The sequence below is a fragment of the Pongo abelii genome, chromosome 1 (assembly GCF_028885655.2).
Source record: "Pongo abelii isolate AG06213 chromosome 1, NHGRI_mPonAbe1-v2.0_pri, whole genome shotgun sequence".
Classification (NCBI taxonomy): Eukaryota; Metazoa; Chordata; class Mammalia; order Primates; family Hominidae; genus Pongo; species Pongo abelii.
Genome location: NC_071985.2, coordinates 100,098,570 through 100,122,061, shown reverse-complemented (window position 1 = coordinate 100,122,061; position 23,492 = coordinate 100,098,570). Strand labels below are relative to the sequence as shown.

The 23,492-nt window shown below is 55.6% G+C and overlaps 1 protein-coding gene across 9 annotated transcripts; it reads left to right on the top strand.

Annotated features, from left to right (window-relative positions):
- Window positions 1-1,978: 1,978 nt before the first annotated feature.
- On the top strand, window positions 1,979-13,635 carry ADAMTSL4 (ADAMTS like 4). Of its 9 annotated transcripts, none has more exons than XM_063717776.1 (19): window positions 1,981-2,107; window positions 2,371-2,514; window positions 4,831-4,933; window positions 5,169-5,241; window positions 5,524-5,876; window positions 6,049-6,745; window positions 6,988-7,090; window positions 8,058-8,194; window positions 8,861-9,065; window positions 9,320-9,492; window positions 9,640-9,751; window positions 9,851-10,036; window positions 10,201-10,330; window positions 10,647-10,851; window positions 11,176-11,352; window positions 11,662-11,865; window positions 11,987-12,166; window positions 12,451-12,595; window positions 12,750-13,635. In XM_063717776.1, exons 3-19 carry the CDS (start codon window positions 4,914-4,916, stop codon window positions 12,884-12,886), a joined length of 3,237 nt encoding a protein of 1,078 aa, XP_063573846.1. In that variant the 5' UTR covers window positions 1,981-2,107; window positions 2,371-2,514; window positions 4,831-4,913; the 3' UTR covers window positions 12,887-13,635. The 9 variants fall into 9 exon arrangements, with proteins under 9 accessions (XP_063573859.1, XP_063573846.1, XP_063573855.1 ...); XM_063717785.1 differs by having other exon boundaries at window positions 1,987-2,107; window positions 2,395-2,514; XM_063717787.1 differs by adding an exon at window positions 3,946-4,053 and having other exon boundaries at window positions 1,998-2,514.
- Window positions 13,636-23,492: the final 9,857 nt, after the last annotated feature.

Sequence of the window (23,492 nt, the reverse complement as noted above, 5' to 3'; positions counted from 1 at the left end):
GGCTCAAGCAATCCTCCCCCCTCAGCCTCCTGAGTAGCTAGGGCTACAGGCTTTCACCACCACACCCAGCTTACATATATTATTTATTTATAATAAATAATAGCCTGGCGCGGTGGCTCACGCCTATAATCCCAGCACTTTGGGAGGCCGAGGCGGGAGGATCACTTGAGGTCGGGAGTTCGAGACTAGCCTGACTAACATGGAGAAACCCCGTCTCTACTAAAAAATATAAAATAAGCTGGGCGTGGTGGCGCATGCCTTTAATCCCAGCTACTCGGGAGGCTGAGGCAGGAAAATCACTTGAACCTGGGAGGCAGAGGTTGCAGTGAACCGAGATCGCGCCACTGCACTCCAGCCTGGGCAACAAGAGTGAAACTCCATCTCCAAAAAAAAAGAAAAAAAAAAAAACCTAATAGATGGATTGCTCTTGTGGTTAAAAAAATTCACAAAAATAACATTACACGGCCGGGCGCGGTGGCTCACGCCTGTAATCCCAGCACTTTGGGAGGCTGAGGCGGGCGGATCACCTGAGGTCAGGAGTTCAAGACCAGCCTGACCAACATGGAGAAACCTTGTCTCTACTAAACACACACACACACACACACACACACACACACACACACACACACACACACACACAAAATTAGCCGGGCACCTGTAATCCCAGCTACTCAGGAGGCTGAAGCAGGAGAATCGCTTGAACCCCGGAGGTGGAGGTTGCAGTGAGCCAAGATCGTGGCATTGCACTCCAGCCTGGGCGACAAGAATGAGATTCCGTCTCAATAATAATAATATTAATAACAAGAGGCCGGGCGCGGTGGCTCATGCCTGCAATCCCAGCACTTTGGGAGGCCGAGGTGGACGGATCACGAGGTCAGGAGATCGAGACCATCCTGGCTAACACGATGAAACCCCGTCTCTACTAAAAATACAAAAAATTAGCCGGGCGTGGTGGCAGACGCCTGTAGTCCCACCTACTCGGGAGGCTAGGGCAGGAGAATGGCGTGAACCTGGGAGGCGGAGCTTGCAGTGAGCCAAGATAGCGCCACTGCACTCCAGCCTGGGAGACAGAGACTCCGTCTCAAAAAAAAAAATTTTAAAAAAAATAATAATAAACATAACGCAGAGTAAAAAGCAAAAACCTTTTTCAGTCCTCCCCCAACACTGCACCCCTCCCCAGATGTCACCAATACTACTGAGTTTGGGGTGCATTCTTCCATGTATAAATGGATAAAGAGACATATCCAAGCCCATCATATATATTAGATTAGTCCCATTTTGCAGATGAGCAAACTGCACCACACAGGGGTGGAAGTATTCGTCGAAGACCACACAGCTGGCAAGAGCTGGAACTGAGATTCAAATCCAGATCTGTCTGACTCAGAAGTCAGCACGCTGTCCTTTCGCTGAGTCCCGAGTGTAAAACCTTACTGAGGAAAAAACCGAAGCTCATAGAAGTCCCAGTAATCGGAACCACTACTGCTCAACACGGGAGAGGCAGAAGTGACCGAGTTTGCAGGGGAGGCTGCGTGGAGGGGACAGCCTGGACCCACGTGGATCGGGGGCCGCGGGCACCTCAGTCCAGGGCGCCGCCCTCCCGGATCAGCGGCTCTCCCAGGCCGCCTGGCTCCAGGCGCCCCTGGAGGCCGCCCCGCCTGTGCCGCGCCGGGCCGCGCCGCGCCATGCTCGCACCGCTCACCCGAGCCACTCGGAGGCCCGGGCTGCTTAACTCCCTAGTCTCAGCCAGGCACGAGGACAGCGCCCGGGAGCGACGGCACCCTCCGACCCCGGCTGGGCCAGCCCGGGCTTCAGCTCACGCAGCCGTCGGGGGGCGCCCGGCGCGTAGCCCGGGGTGGGTGGTCCTGGCGAGTGGGGCTGCGAGGCAGACCGTCCCCACCCCGGGGCCGCCGAGGGGCGCGGGCTGGGGCGCGTGGCGGACGGGGAAGGCGGGGCGGGGCGGGGGCGGGCGCGAGGGCGGAGTCGCGGCCGAGGCGGCCGTGACCGGAGCGCGGCTCAGGGTCCGCAGTGGCCGCCACGGAGCGAGGTTGCCTGGAGAGAGCGCCTGGGCGCAGAAGGGTTAACGGGCCACCGGGGGCTCGCAGAGCAGGTAGAGACCTCCCCAGGACCCCGGCACCGGCCGCCCTTCTCCCTGGTCTCGTTTGACCGCCCGCCCCGCGCGCCCGCGTCGTCCCCTCTCCCTGCGCTGTGCGGTCGCGCCCCCGCCGCGCCCCCGCCACGACCCCGGACCCAGCTTCGGTGGCCTGGGACAATCTTCCAGCCCCTGGGGTCGAATTCCTGGGGAGGGAGTCTCATCCCGTGGAACTCTGGCCCCATCACCCGGGCGGGGAGTGAGCCAAAATTCCTCCTAAGTCACATAGTAAAGTTGGAAAACAGACCCACGACCTCCCCGCGCGGCCGGCGCCTCCTGCCCTCTCCCTAGGAGGGTGCTTTCGGACGGTGTGCCCCCCACTGCACTCCTGGACTTGGAGGACAGGGTCGCCGCGAGGGACGCAGGTGGGTGCCCTTGATCCAGCTCAGCCCGATGGCAGAAGAGGTTGACAAAAAAGAAAGACACCTGTTGGGGTGGCCTGCCAGACCCAGGAATGGCGGGCTCTGTGAGGGCCCGGGAATTCGGACTCAGGACAGGGATTCTCCATGGCTAGCCCAGAAACACAGGGTCCAGCCACTCTCCAGCGGGGAGACCTGGGGGTGAAGGGGTGAGCCCTGCGCAGGTCTCTGTTCCTTAGTCTTCACTGGGCAGTGTGGAGAGGTGTGGCCAGGAGGAGCCCACGTTTGTCCAGACCGGGGTCTACTCTGGCACCAGAGTGACCACCTCTGACCTCTCCTTTCCTCGTCCTGGGCTGGGAACGACACCAAATGAGGGACATGGAAAGGGGTGAGAAGCATAAATGTGCGTGTGTTTCTGCAGAGGAGGGGGCATGGGCCCCTGCCGGGCTGCGCAGGGGAGGGTGGGGTGGGACTTTTCCAGAGAGGGAGCCAGGCCTGGCCCGGCCCGGCCCCGGGAGCTCACGTCACCCCCACCCCTCACTTCTCCAGGGAACTGCCAAAGCCAAACCCAGCTCGGGACGGGATTATGTGTACTGGGTAGACCCGTGGAGAGGGGCGGCGAGAAGAGATCTCGGTGGCAGAGAGAAGCAGAGGCAGAGAGGGCATGGAGAGGGGTCGGCATCAGAGAAGGGGCAGGCAGTGACCGTCACCCCATTTCCTTTTTCCCTCAGCTGGAGTAACAAGTCAGGCAGAGCCTGAAGACTTGGGTGGAACATGGGCCCTTCTCTGGACACCCTGGCCTCCCCCCTTCAGTCAGGGCGGAGTTGCTGACCTCAGTGGCCAGCCCAGCCAGGGGAAGGAGTGACCATTGGCAACCCCCTCCCCAACCCCAAGCCCTGAGGCGCCCGCTCTGACTCAGCCACTCTGACCCCTCCCTCAAATTCCGAACCCTAGGTCTCAGGGAGGGCAGTGGGGCTGAGTGTCTGCCCCCAAGCACATTCCTACCGTTCTCTTGATCATTTTCCACCCCAGAGCTGGCCCACCTCAGCAATGCGAGGGCTCCCTGGATTCCTCTCCCGGGTGCCTTTCAGATCCAACAGAAACAGATTTTTTTTTTCCTGGAAAGCAGAACTAAGAGTGGGATGAGGAGCAGGGGTGGGAAGGACTCAAAGTGAGAAGAAGGGGGCAAAGAGAGTCAGGCTTGGTGGCTGGGGTGGGTTCCAAGCCTCACTTCTCCAGTGTTCAAAGCTGAACTTCAGATGGACCTCCCGGCTCTTCAGAATGAGAGGCCTGTGGCTGGGGCATGAGGCAGCCCCGGCTGCACCTCTCCTTCCCGCTTCCCCAGCTGGTAGAGACGCACAGGAAACAAGCCCTCACTGAACCAACTCCGGATGCTGGCACCCAGAGTGGATGTTATATTGCTGGCTTCTTCTCTAGAGATTAAACCATCAACCCATTTAGCTTATCCCTTGGCCAAAAAGTGTCTGAGATGTGCCTGGATGTTCCCTAAAGAGCTTATCTAAGAAGGGAAGAGAAAGCCAGGAGGCAAGTAGGACAGAGAGATGGCTGGGGAAGATCTTGTTTCTGGAAGACCCAAGGATGGGCCTTCTGGTGGGTCCTCAGAGAGAGTGTCTGGCGCATCCTCAGTGGAGCCTTCCTCCTCTACTTTCTAGGCACCTCTGGGAGGGCAGGAGTGGGAGCACATGACAACCATTTTAGAAGGAGCCCTCTGGCTGGGTGCGGTGGCTCACACTCTCATCCCAGCACTTTGGGAGGCCAAGGCAGGAGAAGCGCTTGAGGCCCGGAGTTCGAGACCAGCCTGTGCAATTTAGCTGGATCCCGTCTCCACCAAAAAATACCAAAATTAGCTGGGTGTGGTGGTGCACGCATGTAGTCCCACCTACTCAGGAGGCTGAGGAAGAAGGAGAGCCTGTGAGTTTGAGGCTGCAATGAGCTTTGGTGGCACCACTGCCGTCCAGCCTGGATGACAGAGTGAGATCTCCATTTCAAAAAAAAAAAAGCCTTTTGTGTGTGCCTGAGCCGGCCTAGAAACAGTCCCTAGGTAGGATTTGGAGAGGAGCTAAGAAGCCCCTACAGGGCCCAGGGGTTGGGGGGAACTGAGCCTTAGTTGGAAGGCTGAGGTCAGCCCCTGACCATGTAGCCTCTACAGATGGACAAGGCAGTGATCCTCCCTGCTCCCAACCTGAGAATCGTAAAGGGATGGGCCAGTTTCACCCCCTCCTCCATACTCTCTGAGCTATTCTCCCAGCCCCAAGCTCTCTGGACACTGGAGAGGTAACCACCAGGCTTCTGTCCCTGCAGAGAGGACCCTCCACGCCCAGATGCCTGCGTAGTTTTTGTGACCAGTCAGCTCCTCCCTTCCCCTGGGGCAGTAGGGGGGAGCGATGGAGAACTGGATGGGCAGGTGAGAGAAGGGGCCACGGGTGGGGGGAGGAGAAAAAGGGGGGGTGCTGGGATGGCTCTGTGTCTGGAAGTGAGGGAAAGGGGACCACTGGGAGGGGCAGGGGAAGTGATGAGTAACTTCTGCTTTCTGAGAAGTTGGTAGTCAGGATATGGGAGCCGGCTGGGGGCGGAGGGTGGTGTTGCAACACCCACTCTGGCTCCAGTCTGACGTCCCTCCCCTGGCCTTTGGTTTGCAGGCCCTGGTTGTATCTGCTGCTGCTTCTGTCCCTCCCTCAGCTCTGCCTGGATCAGGAGGTGAGCTTTGAACAAGTGAGCAGCTGCAGCCTGCCTGCCACCCTTTCATCTCCCCCTGGGCTCCCACCCCATCTCTCCAGGCCACGCCTCCATTCCCCACAGCCCACCCACCTCCCCTGCCAACTCCCCAGTTCCTTGCCTCATAACACCAAGAGGCCGAGGTGTAGTTCTCCCTCTGCTGCTGAATGTGACCTTGGACTGGTAGCGACTCCGTGAGCCTCAGCGTTGGTCTACATGGACGCTCTGGACAGTTCCCTCGAATCATTCCAATTCTGTCTGACCTTTTTCTCTATATAGGTGTTGTCCGGACACTCTCTTCAGACACCTACAGAGGAGGGCCAGGGCCCCGAAGGTGTCTGGGGACCTTGGGCCCAGTGGGCCTCTTGCTCCCAGCCCTGCGGGGTGGGGGTGCAGCGCAGGAGCCGGACATGTCAGCTCCGTACAGTGCAGCTCCGCCCAAGTCTGCCCCTCCCTCCCCGGCCCCCAAGACATCCAGAAGCCCTCCTCCTCCAGGGCCAGGGTCCCAGACCCCAGACGTCTCCAGAAACCCTCCCCTTGTACAGGACACAGTCTCAGGGAAGGGGTGGCCCACTTCGAGGTCCCGCTTCCCACCTAGGGAGAGAGGAGACCCAGGAGATTCGAGCGGCCAGGTGAGAGGCCTGGGTGGAAGAGGTGGGCCTTGGGCAAGGTGGGGGCTTAGCATGAAGGAAAGGGGAGCACGGGTGGCTTCAGAGGGCTTGTCTTTGGTGCCAGGAAGTAAACTGGGGAAACAGGGTCAGAGGTGGTCAGAGCTGTGCCCCCACATCTGAAACACCTTCTCAGGTCCCGGCTTCGAGACCCCATCAAGCCAGGAATGTTCGGTTATGGGAGAGTGCCCTTTGCATTGCCGCTGCACCGGAACCGCAGGCACCCTCGGAGGCCACCCAGATCTGAGCTGCCCCTGATCTCTTCTAGAGGGGAAGAGCCCATTCCATCCCCTACTCCAAGAGCAGAGCCATTGTCGGCAAACGGCAGCCCCCAGTCTGAGCTCCCTCCCACAGAACTGTCTGTCCACACCCCATCCCCCGCAGCAGAACCTCTAAGCCCTGAAACTGCTCAGACAGAAGTGGCCCCCAGAACCAGGCCTGCCCCCCAACGGCACCACCCCAGAGCCCAGGCCTCTGGCACAGAGCCCCCCTCACCCACGCACTCCTTAGGAGAAGGTGGCTTCTTCCGTGCATCCCCTCAGCCACAAAGGCCAAGTTCCCAGCGCTGGGCCAGTCCCCAGGTAGCAGGGAGACACCCTGATCCTTTTCCTTCAGTCCCTCAGGGCCGAGGCCAGCAGGGCCAGGGGCCTTGGGGAACGGGGGGGACTCCTCACGGGCCCCGCCTGGAGCCTGACCCTCAGCACCCAGGCGCCTGGCTGCCCCTGCTGAGAAACGGCCCCCACGCCAGCTCCCTCTGGAGCCTCTTTGCTCCCAGTAGCCCTATCCCAAGATGTTCTGGGGAGAGTGAGCAGCTAAGAGCCTGCAGCCAAGCGGTGAGTCTCCTCGGGCCTCCCCTCCCAACCCCGACCTCCAGTGTGGCCTCCCTGCCCTGAAGCTGGGTCCTCAGCTTCTGCTTGGCACCTGAGGGAGAAGGGCCTTGGCATCTGACCACCTCAGGGCAGGGGTCTTGGAGCTCTTCCGCTGACCTGAGCCTCCCACCTGCTCCCCAGGTTCAGCCCTGACCCTACCCTCATTTTGCTCCCCAGCTCTGACTCCTTTGTACCCCTCACCGCAGCCCTGCCCCCCCGAGCAGCCAGACCCCCGGGCCCTGCAGTGCGCGGCCTTTAACTCCCAGGAATTCATGGGCCAGCTGTACCAGTGGGAGCCCTTCACTGAAGGTGAGGTTTCTTGCCCACCCCTGGGCAGTGGTGGCTTGGAATTGGGGATGAAGGGGAGAGGAGACACCTGCTTACTCCCAGCCCTGAATGACTTCCAGCCCCTCTGCTTCCCCTGCGCCATGCCTTCTTTCTTCACCCTGGGGCTGGGTCAGGAGACAGCACAGGTGGTGAGTGGTCTGCAGAGGGGTGGGGGTGGGAGGAGGAGGTGTGGGAGACACGCTTTGTCCGGACTCCTCTGGGAAGGCCATCACCGGGGGTCAGGTGGCTATGACACAAGACGGCCATGGTGGGAGAGATCCTGTCCAGCCATGACAGCCAGGTGGGGGTGTGCCACGCATCCTGGGCACTATCGTATCGGTTGCTCCCAGGTCACCACCCACTTCATTTTAGGCCTGTGTTAACTTGACACCAAGACAAGCACTCAAGAGCTCTGAACACAGAGAATCATGGGCATCAGGGATTGCTCCTCTCTCAGTTCAGAGTCCCCTTGATGGTCTCGGTGACCTCGACTGACCTGACCACCTTCTTTTTTTTTTTTTTTCTGAGACAGAGTCTCACTCTGTCGCCCAGGCTGGAGTGCAGTGGCACGATCTCAGCTCACTGCAACCTCTGCCTTCTGGGTTCAAGCAATTCTCCTGCCTCAGCCTCCCGAGTAGCTGGGACTACAGGCATGTGCCACCACGCCTGGTTAATTTTTGTATTTGTAGTAGAGACGGGGTTTCACCATGTTGGCCAGGCTGCTCTTGAACTCCTGACCTAATGATGCACCCACCTCGGCCTCCCAAAGTGCTGGGATTACAGGCATGAGCCACTGTGCCCAGCCCTGACCACCTTCTCAGCTTGTGCTGTTGTCACATTTCCTTCATCCACAGTGACCTGGGCAACCTCAAGGTGCCCCCTCTGGGGCCTCTCTCAGCTAACCTCCCACCAGGGAGCCCACTAACCACCCTTCTACCCTGTCCCTTAGTCCAGGGCTCCCAGCGCTGTGAACTGAACTGCCGGCCCCGTGGCTTCCGCTTCTATGTCCGTCACACCGAAAAGGTCCAGGATGGGACCCTGTGTCAGCCTGGAGCCCCTGACATCTGTGTGGCTGGACGCTGTCTGGTGAGGGAAGACAGTGTGTGTGTGCGTGCATACACACACATGCATATGCACACAGACACACACATGCCCCCATATGCATACACATGTACACACACACATATGCATGCACACATGCAAGCACGTACACACATGCATATGCACACACACGCACACACATGTACACACGCATATGCACACACATGCACACGCATATGGACACAGACACATGTATGCATACACATGTGCGCATGTGCATGAACACATGCACACACATGAACACAGACACATGCATACACATGGACACATGCACACACATATGCATGCACACACGCATATGCACACACGCATATGCGCGCACACACGTATGCATACACATGTAGACACACATGCATGAACACATGCACACACACGTATTTGCACAGTCGCAATCAATTCAACAACAAAACACCATACTGAGATCACCAAGGGAGAATTCTCATCTGCCAAGCAGGGCTGAGCAGAGCCTGAAGGATCTGATCGGGTGCCTGTCCGTGTCCCCGGGTCTGGCTGGGGATGGTGGGGCTGTTTTTGTGCTCTCACTTGTGGCTCAAAAAGCAGGGTAGTGAGCTGAGGCTCCCTAGGGGACCGGGGTGGGGTTGAGGTGGTGTCTGGCGTTCTGTGGCCGCTGTCTCACCTCACTCTCTCCAGAGCCCCGGCTGTGATGGGATCCTTGGCTCTGGCAGGCGTCCTGATGGCTGTGGAGTCTGTGGGGGTGATGATTCTACCTGTCGCCTTGTTTCTGGGAACCTCACTGACCGAGGGGGCCCCCTGGGCTATCAGAAGATCTTGTGGATTCCAGCGGGAGCCTCACGGCTCCAGATTGCCCAGCTCCGGCCTAGCTCCAACTACCTGGGTGAGCACCCAGCTGCCTCCCCTTCCACTTCCATCTCTGTTCGGCCCTCCATACCCCCACTCAGAGCAGTGAGCAAGCCAAACAGGGGGAAGTCCAGGGCCTAGCCCCTCCCCTCGTGGAAGGAGTGAGGAAGCTGAGAGGGCTTGGGGGGATCTTAGGTTCTGGTGGGAGCTTCTATAGGCTAAGGACACGGTGTGGGAGAAGGAAGGTATTATCACCCTGGAATTTCCCAATCTCTCACCTCTGACCCGCAGCACTTCGTGGCCCTGGGGGCCGGTCCATCATCAATGGAAACTGGGCTGTGGATCCCCCTGGGTCCTACAGGGCCGGCGGGACCGTCTTTCGATATAACCGTCCTCCCAGGGAGGAGGGCAAAGGGGAGAGTCTGTCGGCTGAAGGCCCCACCACCCAGCCTGTGGATGTCTATGTGAGCCTGGGGCCAGGGGCAGCTGGATGCTGGGGAGGGAGGCTGTTCCCTCTAAGGGCAGAGCTGTGGTTGTCAAGATGGGAGAGAGAGCTGGTGGCATCCTCCTCTGGCCACCCTCACACATTCATTATCTTCTCTTCTCCCCAGATGATCTTTCAGGAGGAAAACCCAGGCGTTTTTTATCAGTATGTCATCTCTTCACCTCCTCCAATCCTTGAGAACCCCACCCCAGAGCCCCCTTTCCCCCAGCTTCAGCCGGGTAAGACTCTGACCCCTGCACTTGGAAGGAGGAGGGAGAGGCTGCAGGGCTGGCTTGGGGCAGTGGGGTGGCATCTGATTCGCCTGCTCCCCTGCACAGAGATTCTGAGGGTGGAGCCCCCACTCGCTTCGGCGCCCCGCCCAGCCCGGACCCCAGGCACCCTCCAGCGTCAGGTGCGGATCCCCCAGATGCCCGCCCCGCCCCATCCCAGGACACCCCTGGGGTCTCCAGCTGCGTACTGGAAACGAGTGGGACACTCTGCATGCTCAGCGTCCTGTGGGAAAGGTGAGACATCGCAGTGTGTTCCCTGCACGTCGGTCCAAACCCCCCAACTGACACTCCTAATCCTGCATCCTGGATTGTGGGGCCACGCCTGACCCTGTGTCTGGGACACCATTGAGCTTGGGCTCTAGCCTCCTGCCTCCCTGGCTGCCTTCTCACCCACTCAGGTGTCTGGCGCCCCATTTTCCTCTGCATCTCCCGTGAGTCGGGAGAGGAACTGGATGAACGCAACTGTGCCGCGGGTGCCAGGCCCCCAGCCTCCCCTGAACCCTGCCACGGCACCCCATGTCCCCCATAGTGAGTATGGCCCACGGGGAGGGTTAGGGTACTGGAAACACAGCAGTTGCCCCCAGAATCTTACCTGAACTCTGCACTCAACGCGACATCTCCTGGCTGCAGAGAGACAACATTGGATTAGAAAGGCAGACATTCGGTAGGCAGGAAGAAAGCCATGGCAAGCTGAGCCCCCCAGGAACCCAGACTCCAAACGCCAAACATGCCCACTCTCCTCTGAGGCCCCCACGTCCAATGTGTCTTCCATCTCTGCTGCCACGGCAGCCCCACACATCTCATCTATGTCTCCGCCTCTTCCCTGCCCTGCTGGTGCCTGCAGCTGGGAGGCTGGCGAGTGGACATCCTGCAGCCGCTCCTGTGGCCCCGGCACCCAGCACCGCCAGCTGCAGTGCCGGCAGGAATTTGGGGGGGGTGGCTCCTCGGTGCCCCCGGAGCGCTGTGGACATCTCCCCCGGCCCAACATCACCCAGTCTTGCCAGCTGCGCCTCTGTGGCCATTGGGAAGTTGGCTCTCCTTGGAGCCAGGTGAGTGTGCCCAGGCAAGGAGGTGCTGGGGAGGGGAATGGGCACAGGTGAACAAGAGCAGTGGTTTTTCAACTTCTTTTTCATCAGCAGAAACTATTTACAAACAGGGTTTCATATGGACCCCCAATATAGAAGTCAGATAAGGGACTGAACCAGGGACTGGGGGCCCAGGGCCCTAGGGCTCAGCCTCCTCCTCAGCCCACGAAGCCATGTGACTGCTGGGCTGGGGATCGAAGGCAGAGCCTGGTTCTGAAGTCCTAGAGCTGGAAGCTGGCTGAGAAGGTGTGGGAAGCCCAGCTCCCTGGATTCCCCTCGCCCCCTCAGTGCTCCGTGCGGTGCGGCCGGGGCCAGAGAAGCCGGCAGGTTCGCTGTGTTGGGAACAATGGTGATGAAGTGAGTGAGCAGGAGTGCGCGTCAGGCCCCCCGCAGCCCCCCAGCAGAGAGGCCTGTGACATGGGGCCCTGTACTACCGCCTGGTTCCACAGCGACTGGAGCTCCAAGGTGAGCCCCGAACCCCCAGCCATGTGCTGCATCCTTGGTAACCATGCCCAGGACACCTCAGCCTTTCCAGCACAGCTCAATAAACTTGTATTGATCAAGCACCTGCTATATGCTTGACGCTGGGAACTCAGAGATAAGTGAGAACAACTTCCATGAGGGGCCCGGCTAGGATTCCCCGTCCAGGCCTGGTACTTGGGGACGTTCCCTACCACCCAGGATTTGGACCCAGGATGCATCCCTCCCTGCCCCACTACTGTCCCTTGTGCCAGTCACCAGCAGGCCCCTCACACAGGCCTCTCTCCTCCGCAGTGCTCAGCCGAGTGTGGGACGGGAATCCAGCGGCGCTCTGTTGTCTGCCTTGGGAGTGGGGCAGCCCTCAGGCCGGGCCAGGGGGAAGCAGGAGCAGGAACTGGGCAGAGCTGTCCAACAGGAAGCCGGCCCCCTGACATGCGCGCCTGCAGCCTGGGGCCCTGTGAGAGGATTTGGCGCTGGTACACAGGGCCCTGGGGTGAGGTAAGCCGAGTGCCTGCTGAGAGCAGGAAGGGGGTGCCAGTCCCAATGGGATTCCTTGTGGGCACTTGGGGTGCTCTCTGTCCTCCCCTCCCCTCATCACCCTGCCCTCCCCCTACACTAGTGCTCCTCCGAATGTGGCTCCGGCACACAGCGTAGAGACATCATCTGTGTATCCAAACTGGGGACGGAGTTCAACGTGACTTCTCCGAGCAACTGTTCTCACCTCCCCAGGCCCCCTGCCCTGCAGCCCTGTCAAGGGCAGACCTGCCAGGACCGATGGTTTTCCACGCCCTGGAGCCCGGTGAGTGCCTGGCTGCGCTGCCCTGCCCTGCTCAGCCTGGTCCCCCAGTGGAGGGGAGCTCCTCTCACTGTACCCCCTCCAGGTCTCTCTGTGCCCCAGAATAAGCCCAGTCAAGCGTTACCACTGTCCTACTTCTTATAGACTTGGAGGAAAGACAGGCCCTCTCCATTTGGGATTTCACAATGTCCTAGGAGTGTCCCCACCACCACCTTTTGGGAAGGAAAGTGGCAGCCAGGGGTTAAGGACCTGGCAAAGGTCTGATATGATGGCTGGGGTCGCCCCAGTGTTCTCGCTCCTGCCAAGGGGGAACGCAGACACGGGAGGTCCAGTGCCTGAGCGCCAACCAGACCCTCAGCACCCGATGCCCTCCTCAACTGCGGCCCTCCAGGAAGCGCCCCTGTAACAGCCAACCCTGCAGCCAGCGCCCTGGTAAAGAACCCCCTCTCGCCAATCCCCAATACAGTGGATTAGCTGAAGTATGGGAGGAGATGAGAAAGGACCAGTGGGAATGGGCAGCACACCCATTCCCAGACGGGTGGGTCCTGGTGACTCTCTTGTGCCCACTGGCCTCCTCTGTCCCCAGATGATCAATGCAAGGACAGCTCTCCACATTGCCCCCTGGTGGTACAGGCCCGGCTCTGCGTCTACCCCTACTACACAGTCACCTGTTGCCGCTCTTGCGCACATGTCCTGGAGCGGTCTCCCCAGGATCCCTCCTGAAAGGGGTCCGGGGCACCCTCACGGTTTTCTGTGCCACCATCGGTCACCCATTGATCGGCCCACTCAGAACCCCCTGGCTCTCCAGCCTGTCCCAGTCTCAGCAGGGATGTCCTCCAGGTGACAGAGGGTGGCAAGGTGACTGACAGAAAGTGACTTTCAGGTCTGTGGTCAGGCCCATGTGGTGATGTGATGGGTGTGTACACATATGCCTCAGGTGTGCTTTTGGGACTGCATGGATATGTGTGTGCTCAAACGTGTATCACTTTTCAAAAAGAAGTTACACAGACTGAGAAGGACAAGACCTGTTTCCCTGAGACTTTCCTAGGTGGAGAGGAAAACAAGTCCGCAGTTCCTTGCTAATCTGAGCTACTTAGAGTGTGGTCTCCTCACCACCAACTCCAGTTTTGTGCCCTAAGCCTCCTTTCTCATGTTCAGACCTCACATCTTCTAAGCCGCCCTGTGTCTCTGACCCCTTCTCATTTGCCTAGTATCTCTGCCCCTGCCTCCCTAATTAGCTAGGGCTGGGGTCAGCCACTGCCAATCCTGCCTTACCCAGGAAGGCAGGAGGAAAGAGACTCCCTCTCCAGAGCAAGGCCCAGCTGGGCAGAGGGTGAAAAAGAGAAATGTGAGCATGCGCCCCCCCTCCTGCCCCGCCCACCCAGCCCGTAGCCCCACTCCCTGCCTCCTGAAATGGTTCCCACCCAGAACTAATTTATTTTTTATTAAAGATGGTCATGACAAATGAGAAACGGGCTCTTCCTTGTCGGCTACGGACCCCTCAGCAGTGTGAAGGCAGAAGGTAGGGTGGGCAGGGGAACAGCATTAGAGCCCAGGAGGAGAGTTTGGCTCAGAGAATCCCCGCCAGCCCCAGGCCCTGCAGACTGGTCATGGGCCACTAGAGGTCACCAGTTCTCCCAGTTGAGGTGTGGGGCGCTGGGTTCCAGAGCTGAAGGAAGGGCTGCGCGGCCGTGGTGCGCTTTTTGGTGGGTCGAGTCTCTCTGGGAAGTCTCCGGGTATCTGCCCCTTTCCGCTGGGGCCTGAGCGAAGGGCAGTTGGCTTGTCGAAGCTCTTTTTTCCTGTTCCCTTTCTCTAGCCCTGCCTTCTGTCTCCCTTTCTGCCGTACGCATTTCCCTACGCTCTGGGGCTTCTCCTGGGGTGGTGAAAGGGAAGGGATTCCTGCCCCGAGCCCTTCCCCTGGAGGAGGAGGAGCCCGGCCCGGCTCCGGAGCCCTGGGCGGGACTGAGGGAGGAGCGGGGCAGCACTGGATGTCCTGCCAAAGCCACATTCCTCAGAGATGGCTCAGCCTTGCCTCCTTCCTCCTCCTACTCGCTTCTCTCAAGGTAGAGAACTTGCTAGAGTCGGCCTGAGAGGGGCAGGCCTTTGCCATCACATCCTCTCCCAGACCCCTGCCATTCGGAGACTGAGGCCGAGTCTCTCCTGGAAGCCGGGCTGCCCGGGAGGGGCGGTGCCGCAGGAGCGCCCCCGCTTGCGGCTCCACAAGCCCAGCTGAGCACGGCCGGGAATACGGGGCCTGTGGAAACAGTGAACTCAGTGGCTGCTGTTTTCTGAGCACCTGGACCCTGTGGGGGACGACAGAGTTGCCCGAGGCGGCAGGATCTCCCCACACTCGCGGTCTCCCGCACATCTTCCTGTTGCTTTGGGACTCGGGCTTTCTCTGGGTTGAAAGTGGCTGAGAAGGAAGAATTTGGACATCTTAAGAGGAGAGCGAGTGGGGAAGGAGGCAAAAGGGAATGGAGAAGGAAGATAAAACTGACGTCAGCCCAGGGCAGGGAGCGAGGAAAGGGGGCCACAAGGAAAGCCCAGTTCCAACGTCTCCGCTGAGCCTAAAGAGGCCTCAGCAGGGAATCACAGATGTAGGGGGCCAGGGAAACGGATCCGAGCCCGCCCAGTAGGTATAGAAGGCCGAAGGCACAGTCCTGAGACCCAGGGAGGGGTGGGGTGGAGGCTGGGGCCATCCCAGCGATTCCTGGAAGCCCAGAGCTGGGCGGCGCCGGCTCAGCTGACTTCCCCGAAGCTCCCCTCCCTCTGCTCAGGGCTGTTGCTGGGCAGGTTTGGCGTTTGCCCTGAGCCTGAGAACCAATCGCAGGTGGAGGTGCGGTCGCAGCCCCTCGCAGGGCTCCCCGGCTTCAGCACCCTCTTTCTCTTTCTGCCAGCCCCTGAGCTCCCTCTCGGCCTCCCGCCTCTGACCTCTCAGGAGGTGAGATCTCATCTGGGGGTCTGCTCCCTTTCCCCTCTTCTTTTAGAGCTAGGACTCAGTGCAGCCCCTAAGGATTCCTTCCTCTGGTCACTGAGGTCATTATGGGGTCAGTGTGGAAGTTCTCAGGAAAGGGAACCCGACCCCAAGCAACCCCTTTTCTTGGCCCCTTAGAGGGGAGTAGTGTGGCCAGACACCTGTTCGCTGACCTCTGAAACCCTCTGGAGGGACTTGGGAGAGCAGAAGCTGCAGCCTGAGGGCAGAGGAATGTGGGGAGGGCCTCTGGGTTTGGTGCAGTAGTGGGAATTTAGGGAAGGACTCAGAGGAACTGGACCCCTGAGAATTGAGTTGAGGGTGGGGTAGTGATAGGAACAAACTTGATATGCACAAGAGAGATCAAGCATGCAAAAGGCCTGCAAATTGTTGAGGATGCCTCCTTTCTGAGGGTGTGCTGGGGGAGGGGGTTGTGGTTTGAGTATCAGTGACACTAGGGGTGATCTGTGCTCTCACAAGTTCAGCTGGGTCAGGATTCCTCACCCCTCCCCCTCCCAGCTTCCCCAGGGTAAATACCCACCCAATTTAAGTTGCAGCTTTTGGACTAAATTTAGCTCCTGGACTTCCCCAACCCCCAGGCCTCCCTGTAAGCAGGTGCTCACAGCTGCAGCATGGGTCTGGTGGAGAGTTTGAACCTTCTCCGCACCTCCACTTATCCAGATTCCACCTTTCTGGTAACTAGGAGTGAAGCAGAGCACAGGAACCCAGTGGCCGGCCCAGGGCATAAGTGTCTCAGCCTTAAGCCACCTTCTCCCAGGAAACCTGTAAGAGAAGAGCTCTAGTGGGAGACTCTAGATGGACATGGAAGGTGGTGGGGTGTAGAGAGAACAAGATGCCAGGAGAGCCTCCCTCCAGATTCTCTCCAGCCAGACCCTCTCTCATTCCTTGCTCTTCCCTTGTCCCCAGGTTTACAAATAGAGACTTCATGTTAGCATCTTCCCCACCAGAGTAAACTGACCCAGGAAGCCCTCTCCTCTCTTTGAACCATGGAGAATCATGCTACGGTAGAAATTATGGTTTGGGGAGGTGTGTGTTTCAAGTAGAGGTGGTTTGCCACAGGTAGGTGATGAAGAGGTGTCAGCTTTAAAGGGCAGAGACACCGTCTAAAGGAAGTAGAGAGCCTCAGGAAAGTACCTAAGTCTAAGTCTGTCAACAAGAGACAGAAAAAGTCTGGGTTAACCTCAAAGTAGCCAGCATAAACCCTGAATCTGACTTCTGGGCTTCCTGACCTAGGAGACTGGGAAAACTCAAGAAGAGGGTGTTTCAGGGCTGAGTCTGAAGGAAGAAAGGATTTGAGGAAGGAATGTATAAGATTAGTCCAAAACAAGGGATGCACGAGATATGGCAGTCAGATGCCAGGGAGCCATCAGCTCTGCCAGCTGAAGGGGAGCTGCAGAGTTGGCTGGAAGCTGGCCAGAGCAGAGCATTTCTCCTGTGAGCACTGGAGAGCTGTGCTGAGAGGCCTGGGAAGAGCCCTGTGCTGGGGGAGGACGGCTAGGTTGGGTCGGCATGTTTGTATGCTGTGCTCTTCTGAGCCTTACCTGAATCTCTTGAGATAGCTCCACTGAACTTTGAGTGAAGAGGAAAAGAAACTGGGGGAAAGAGGGTGGGATTATAAAAAAAGGAGCAGACTGTACCCCTGGGATCCCTAGGCTAAAAGGCCCTTGATGAGACAGGCAGAGATCATCTCCCCTGGAACAAGGTCACCCTTCCTCTCTCCCATCGCTACATTCCTCTCCTCCTTACTGTTGACTATTGGTTGCCTGCCTCTTTCATCACAAAATGAGACTCCTCTTTAGCTTTAGTAGAGGGTTGGGCAAACTTTTTCTCTACAGGAGTAGATGATAAATATGTTAGGCTTTGCAGGCCCTATCATCTCTGTTGCAGCTTCTCTACTGTAGCAGCACAAAGCAGCCATAGACGATAAGTAGTAAACAAATGGGCGTAGCTGTGTTCCAATCAGACTTGTGACACTAAAGTTTTAATTTTTTTTTTTTTTTTTGAGACAGGATCTTGCTTTGTTGCCCAGGGTAGAGTGCGGGGGTGGGGCGCAATCATAGCTCACTGCAGTTTTGACCTCCAGGGCTCAAGCCATCCTCCTGCCTCAGCCTCCCGAGTAGCTGGGACCACAGGTGCAGGTCACCACACCCAGCTAATTTAAAAAAATTGTTTTGTAGAGACAGGGTCTCACTGTGTTGCCCAGGCTGGTCCTGAACTACTGGGCTCAAGCAGTTCTCCCACCTCAGCCTCCCAAAGTGCTGGAATTACAGGCAGGAGCCACTGTGCCTGGCCCATTTTTTTCAACCATTTAAAAATACCAAAATGATTCTTAGCTTGTGGGCCATACAAAAACGCAGTAGGGCAAATTTGGCAAGGAGGTGGTTTCTGACCCTGGGGATTTTTCCTAACTGGTGACTCCTGCTCTGCCTAGCCATAGAAAGTCCTGTTTGTGTCTCTTCCGGGCCTCAAAATACAGCTGTAGAACCTTTTAATTCAACATACTGTACTGATGCCTGGTTCTTAATTGCTTCTCCTAGGGAATTTAAGGACTTGAAAATGGTTAATAGAGTAAACCCTTAAGGGACAGTCCTGAAACTCCTTCTATTTGTATAGTGCTTTAAGGTAAAAGCACAAAGCACGTGTATCAGTAGTCTCTCTTTAAATCTTTGCGGTAATAAGATAGCTGATAGTATCATTAAGTCCTGTTTATGGGGGAGAAAATTAAGGCTTCAGATCTAGTTTCTTCACTTTTTTTTTTTTTTAGATGGAGTTTTGCTCTTGTTGCCCGGCTGGGGTGCAATGGTGTGATCTCGGCTCACTGCAACCTCCGCCTCCCGGGTTCAAGCGATTCTCCTCACTCAGCCTCCCAAGTAGCTGGGACTACAGGCATGTGTCACCATGCCCAGCTAATGTTGTATTTTTAATACAGACAGGGTTTCACCATGTTGGTCAGGGTGGTCTCGAACTCCTGACCTCAGGTGATCCACTCGCCTCGGCCTCCCGAAGTGTTGGGATTACAGGCACCATGCCTGGCCAAAAACACTTTTAAAAATTTATTTTTGGCTAGACAAGGTGGCTCACGCCTGTAATCCCAGCACTTTGAGAGGCCAAGGCAGGGAGATCACCTAAGTCCGGGAGTTGAAGACCATACTGGGCAACACAGTGAGACCCTGTTTCCATTTATGTAAAAATAAAAGAATTTTTAAAAATTATATGTATATTTTTAAGAGACAGGGTCTCACTATGTTGCCTAGGCTAGACTTGAACTCCTAGGCTCAAGCAATCCTCCCGCCTCAGTTTCTTGAATAGCTGGGTCTATGCGGTGCCTGGCTTCCTTCTTTTCTTTTTTTTTTTTTTTGAGACAGGGTCTTGCTGTGTCATCAGGCTGAAATGCAGTGGCATAATCACAGCTCACTGCAGCCTCAAGTTCCTGGGCTCAAGTGATCCTCCTGCCTCAGTCTCCCTAGTAGCTACGACTACTGGCCATGAGCCTTCTATTACTCAGTTTCATTCACACGGGGCATCTTGTTATCAAAATAATTTTGGTCTCAATGATCCAAACCTTGAATAGTTTTTTGTTTGTTTGTTTGTTTTTTGAGACAGAGTCTCACTTGGTCACCCAGGCTGGAGTGCAGTGATGCAATTTCGGCTCACTGCAACCTCCTGGCTTCAAGTGATTCTCCTGCCTCAGCCTCCTGAGTAGCTGGGACTACAGGCACACACCATCATGCCTGGCTAATTTTTGTATTTTTAATAGAGAAGGGGTTTCGCCATGTTGGCCAGGCTGGTCTTGAGCTCCTGGCCTCAAGTGATCTGCCCACCTTGGCCTCCCAAAGTGCTGGGATTATAGGCATGAGCCACTGTGCCCAGCCCAAACCTTGAATAGTTTTAAGTGTTTTTGATGTTTTTTTTTCAAATGTCTTTCAGGACTTTTCAGCTAAAAGTCTGTTTAAACTTTTTCAAACTTTCAAGAAATTAGAAATGCTTTCAAATTCATGATAGTTGTGCGTCATTTATACCCAATCCAGACTTACTTAGACCAAAGAGCCTTTTTTTCCTACCAGTGTTTTCCAATTTTTATCTTAAGAGGCAGGGTCTTGCTATGTTGCCCATGCTGGAGGGCGGTGGCTATTCACAGGTGCAGTTCTACTACTGATGAGCACAGGGGTTTTGACCAGCTCTATTTCCAACCTAGGCAGGTTCACCCCTCCTTAGGCAACCTGGTGGTCCCCCACTCCCAAGAAGTCACCAAATTGATGCGGAACTTAGCATGAACACCAGGTCAACATAGCGCACTATAGCCCTGAACTCCGGGGCTCAAGTCATTCTTCTGCCTTAGCCTCCAGAATATCTGGGACTATAGGCGCGTGCAACTGCGCCTGGCCAATTTTCCTGGGTCCAGGAAATGACAGTATTCCTGGTCTTTGTTTAAGGTACACTGTCTTGCAAACATACGCTTATGTATAATGGTAAGCCACAAGCATTTACTAATTTTTTTTTTTTGAGACATAGCCTCACTGGCCCAGGCTGGAGTGCAGCAGCATGATCTAGGATCACTGCAACCTCTGCATCCCAGGTTCAAGCAATTCTCATGCCTCAGCCTCCTAAGTAGCTGGGACCACAGGTGCATACCACCACACCCATTTTTAGTAGAGAGAGAGTTTTGCCATGCTGGTCAGGCTGGTCTCAAACTCCTGACCTCAGGTGATCCACCCGCCTCAGCCTCTCAAAGTGCTGGGATTACAGGCATGAGCCACCACAACTGGTCAAATTTTTCTTTCATACAGTAGCACTGATACATCTTTCATGGTTCATGATGGGGAAGGGAAGATACAGTGACTTCCATCCTGTTTCATACCTGACCCCAACTACCCAGCTTTGAAGTGGGGCAAGGGGCAAGGAAGCAGGTAGCCCAGCACTCCTCCCCACCATCACCAGGCTCCTCTGCAGAGCTGTTGTTCCTTAAAGCTGACAACAAGCCACCTCATTTCAAAACACACACACACAACCTCATTTTGACACGAAGTTGTTTCCCTCTTTCTGTTTCTCTGCTTTGCCTCATGAGGGATTTCTGAGAAATGAAAAAAAGTCACCTCCCACAGCCGCAGCCTGCAGTTTTGTTTTTTGGTTTTGTTTTTACAGATGAAGAAGAGGGGGGTGGAGGAAAGGAGTATACCACTTAAGCATCTAGTATTAATCCAAAACTCTGCAAAGAGAAATGCTCTTCCCATAGCCCTTTACCTGAGGTGTGCCCCACTTTCCTTAGATCTGGGCTCTCATGCAAAAGGAAATAAACAAGGTATCCTCCCCTCAGGAAAGTTCAGTAACAAAGCAGTGAAACCGAACAGCTGCTCCCTTGCAGCAGGCCAGCTGTCTCCCCTCCCCCCATTTCCACCAAGGGCCGGAGATGGTGGGAACTGCTCCAGGCAACCTAAAGGATGGCTGTGTGAGCTGAGAAAGGCAGGCCTGATAGATCTGGGCATAGGAGCTTCAGGAATAAAATGCATGTGAATGCGGTGTTTCCCAGGGAGAATTAACTGCATTCTCCCCTTCACATCTGAATACCTGAGGGTCATAACCAGCCCAGTAGGGTAGACTATGAAATGTATAGCAAAATTTTCAAAACCAGCTCCTCCTACCAGACAAGAAAATTAACACTTTTTAGGGCACAGAACTGAAAGCATTTTTACTGAAATCTAATCCAGGATGAAACCTAACAGTTAAACATTCTTTTCCTTCTCTGCTTCCTTGGCTCTCTATCCTAGCACACCTTGTCCCAGGCTAACTTGAGTAAACATACACATGTGACCACATGAGGGCGGGAAGAACACCAAGTGGGGGTGGTGAAATTCTGAATGGAATGCAGCCCCAGCTAGTTAGGGGGCCCCGGGCTGAGACCTCTGGCACTGGCAGTAGATTTATACAGGCAAAGAAGCCAAAACAATGAGCTCATGGGCAAGAATGCAGCCTGTGGGGAAGTCTGGGCAGCTAGAGCAAACTGGTTTTTTGAATCAGGATGGGAATAGCAATAGTTGAGTCTCCCACGGGAACAGGATCAGGGAGAGTGGAAGCCATCATTCAGTATCTTAGGGTTTCAATTAAATAACTTTTGGGAGCTCTTATTAAAATTCTGTTCTGCAGACAGCACAGTGCTCTTAGGCAAAACCTTGGTTCCTTTCCCTGACTATGTAAAACCTAGAGGGTGAAGGACCAGTGAGGCTCCAGTGACCTACCTTAGGTGATGCTCTTAAAAGGGCAACTTTATTTAAACCAGGCCTGTCAATGCCAACTCCTTCAGTCTAGATCCAAAGATGGCTATGATCCTGAGATTGTGTGTTTAGGGTCACCACTTTAACATGATACAGGAAGCAATTGAGTCTTTTCTACTTCCTAAACACAGTCCATCCAGTTGTGTGTCATTTATACCCAGTCCAGACTTATTTAGACCAAAGAGCCTTTTTTTCCTACCAGTTTTCCAATTTTTATCTTAAGAGGCAGGGTCTTGCTATGTTGCCCATGCTGGAGGGCGGTGGCTATTCACAGGTGCAGTTCTACTACTGATGAGCATAGGAGTTTTGACCAGCTCTATTTCCAACCTAGGCAGGTTCACCCCTCCTTAGGCAACCTGGTGGTCGCCCACTCCCAAGAAGTCACCATATTGATGCAGAACTTAGCGTGAACACCAGATCAACGTAGCACACTATAGCCCTGAACTCCGGGGCTCAAGTGATTCTTCTGCCTTAGCCTCCAGAATATCTGGGACTATAGGTATGTACAACTGTGCCTAGCCAATTTTTTTTTTTTTTTTTTTTTTTTTGAGATGGAGTCTCGCTCTGTCACCCAGGCTGGAGTGCAGTGGTGTGATCACGACTCACTGCAGCCTCTGCCTCCCGGGTTCAAGTGATTCTGGTGCCTCAACCTCCCGAGTAGCTGGGACTACAGGCATAAGCCACCACGCCTAGCTAATTTTTTTTTTTTTTTTTTTTTTTTTGAGACGGAGTCTCACTCTGTCGCCCAGGCTGGAGTGCAGTGGCGCGATCTTGGCTCACTGCAAGCTCCGCCTCCCGGGTTCACACCATTCTCCTGCCTCAGCCTCCCGAGTAGCTGGGACTACAGGCGCCCGCCACTTCGCCCGGCTAATTTTTTGTATTTTTAGTAGAGACGGGGTTTCACCGCATTAGCCAGGATGGTCTCGATCTCCTGACCTTGTGATCCGCTCGCCTTGGCCTCCCAAAGTGCTGGGATTACAGGCGTGAGCCACCGCGCCCAGCCAATTTTTTTGTATTTTTAGTAGAGATGGGGTTTCACCGTGTTGGCCAGGCTGTTCTCGAACTCCTGACCTCAGGTGATCTGCCTGCCTCGGCCTCCCAAAGTGCTGGGATTACAGGCATGAGCCACCACGCCTGGCTCTAATATTTTTATATAAGGCCTGAGATGGGGAAAACTGAAGACATACAGTATTCACTGACCAAGAGCGGCGAGCGGAGAAAGAAGGCAGGAAAGGAAGATGGAATAAGAAAATTACCTACACAGTCCATCCCTGCTTCTCCCATCTCCATACACCCAGAGGGTCTTTCCCAATTCCATGCTTTGGTACGTGTTTCTTACTCATCTTTTTTTTTTGAGTCTCGTTCTGTTGCCCAGGCTGGAGTGCAGTGGCATGATCTCGGATCACTGCAGCCTCCACCTCCCGGGCTCAAATGATTCTCCGGCCTCAGCCCCCCAAGAAGCTAGGATTACAGGTGTGCACCATCACGCTCATCAAATTTTTGTGTTTTTAGTAGAGACGGGATTTTGCCATGTTGGCCACACTGGTGACCTCGGGTGATCTACCCACCTCAGCCTCTCCAAGTGCTGGGATTACAGGTATGAGCCACCGTACCCAGCCTCGTTACTCATCTTTTAAGGTCCAACCTCACATTTCTCATGAAGCCTTCTTTACTACCCTCTACGTCTAGAAGTTGTCACCCTCGTTTTTCCCAACCCTATAATGCTTTGTACAGTGCCTTCTAATTATTTCTGTCCATGTCTATGACTCTTACTAGATTGTAAACTTTGTGTGTGTGTTTCTTTTTTTATAAGACAGGGTCTCACTCTGTTGCCTGGGCTGGAGTGCAGTGGCACAATTTCAGCTCACTGCAACCTTGACTTCGTAAGCTCAAGAGCTTCTCCCACCTCAGCCTCCCCAGTAGCTGGGACCACAGGCACGTGCTACTATGCCAAGCTAATTTTTTTTATGTTTTATAGAGATGGAGTTTCACCATGCTGCCCGGGCTGGTCTCAAACTCCTGGGTTTAAGCAATCTGCCTGCCTTAGCCTCCCAAAGTGCTGGGATTA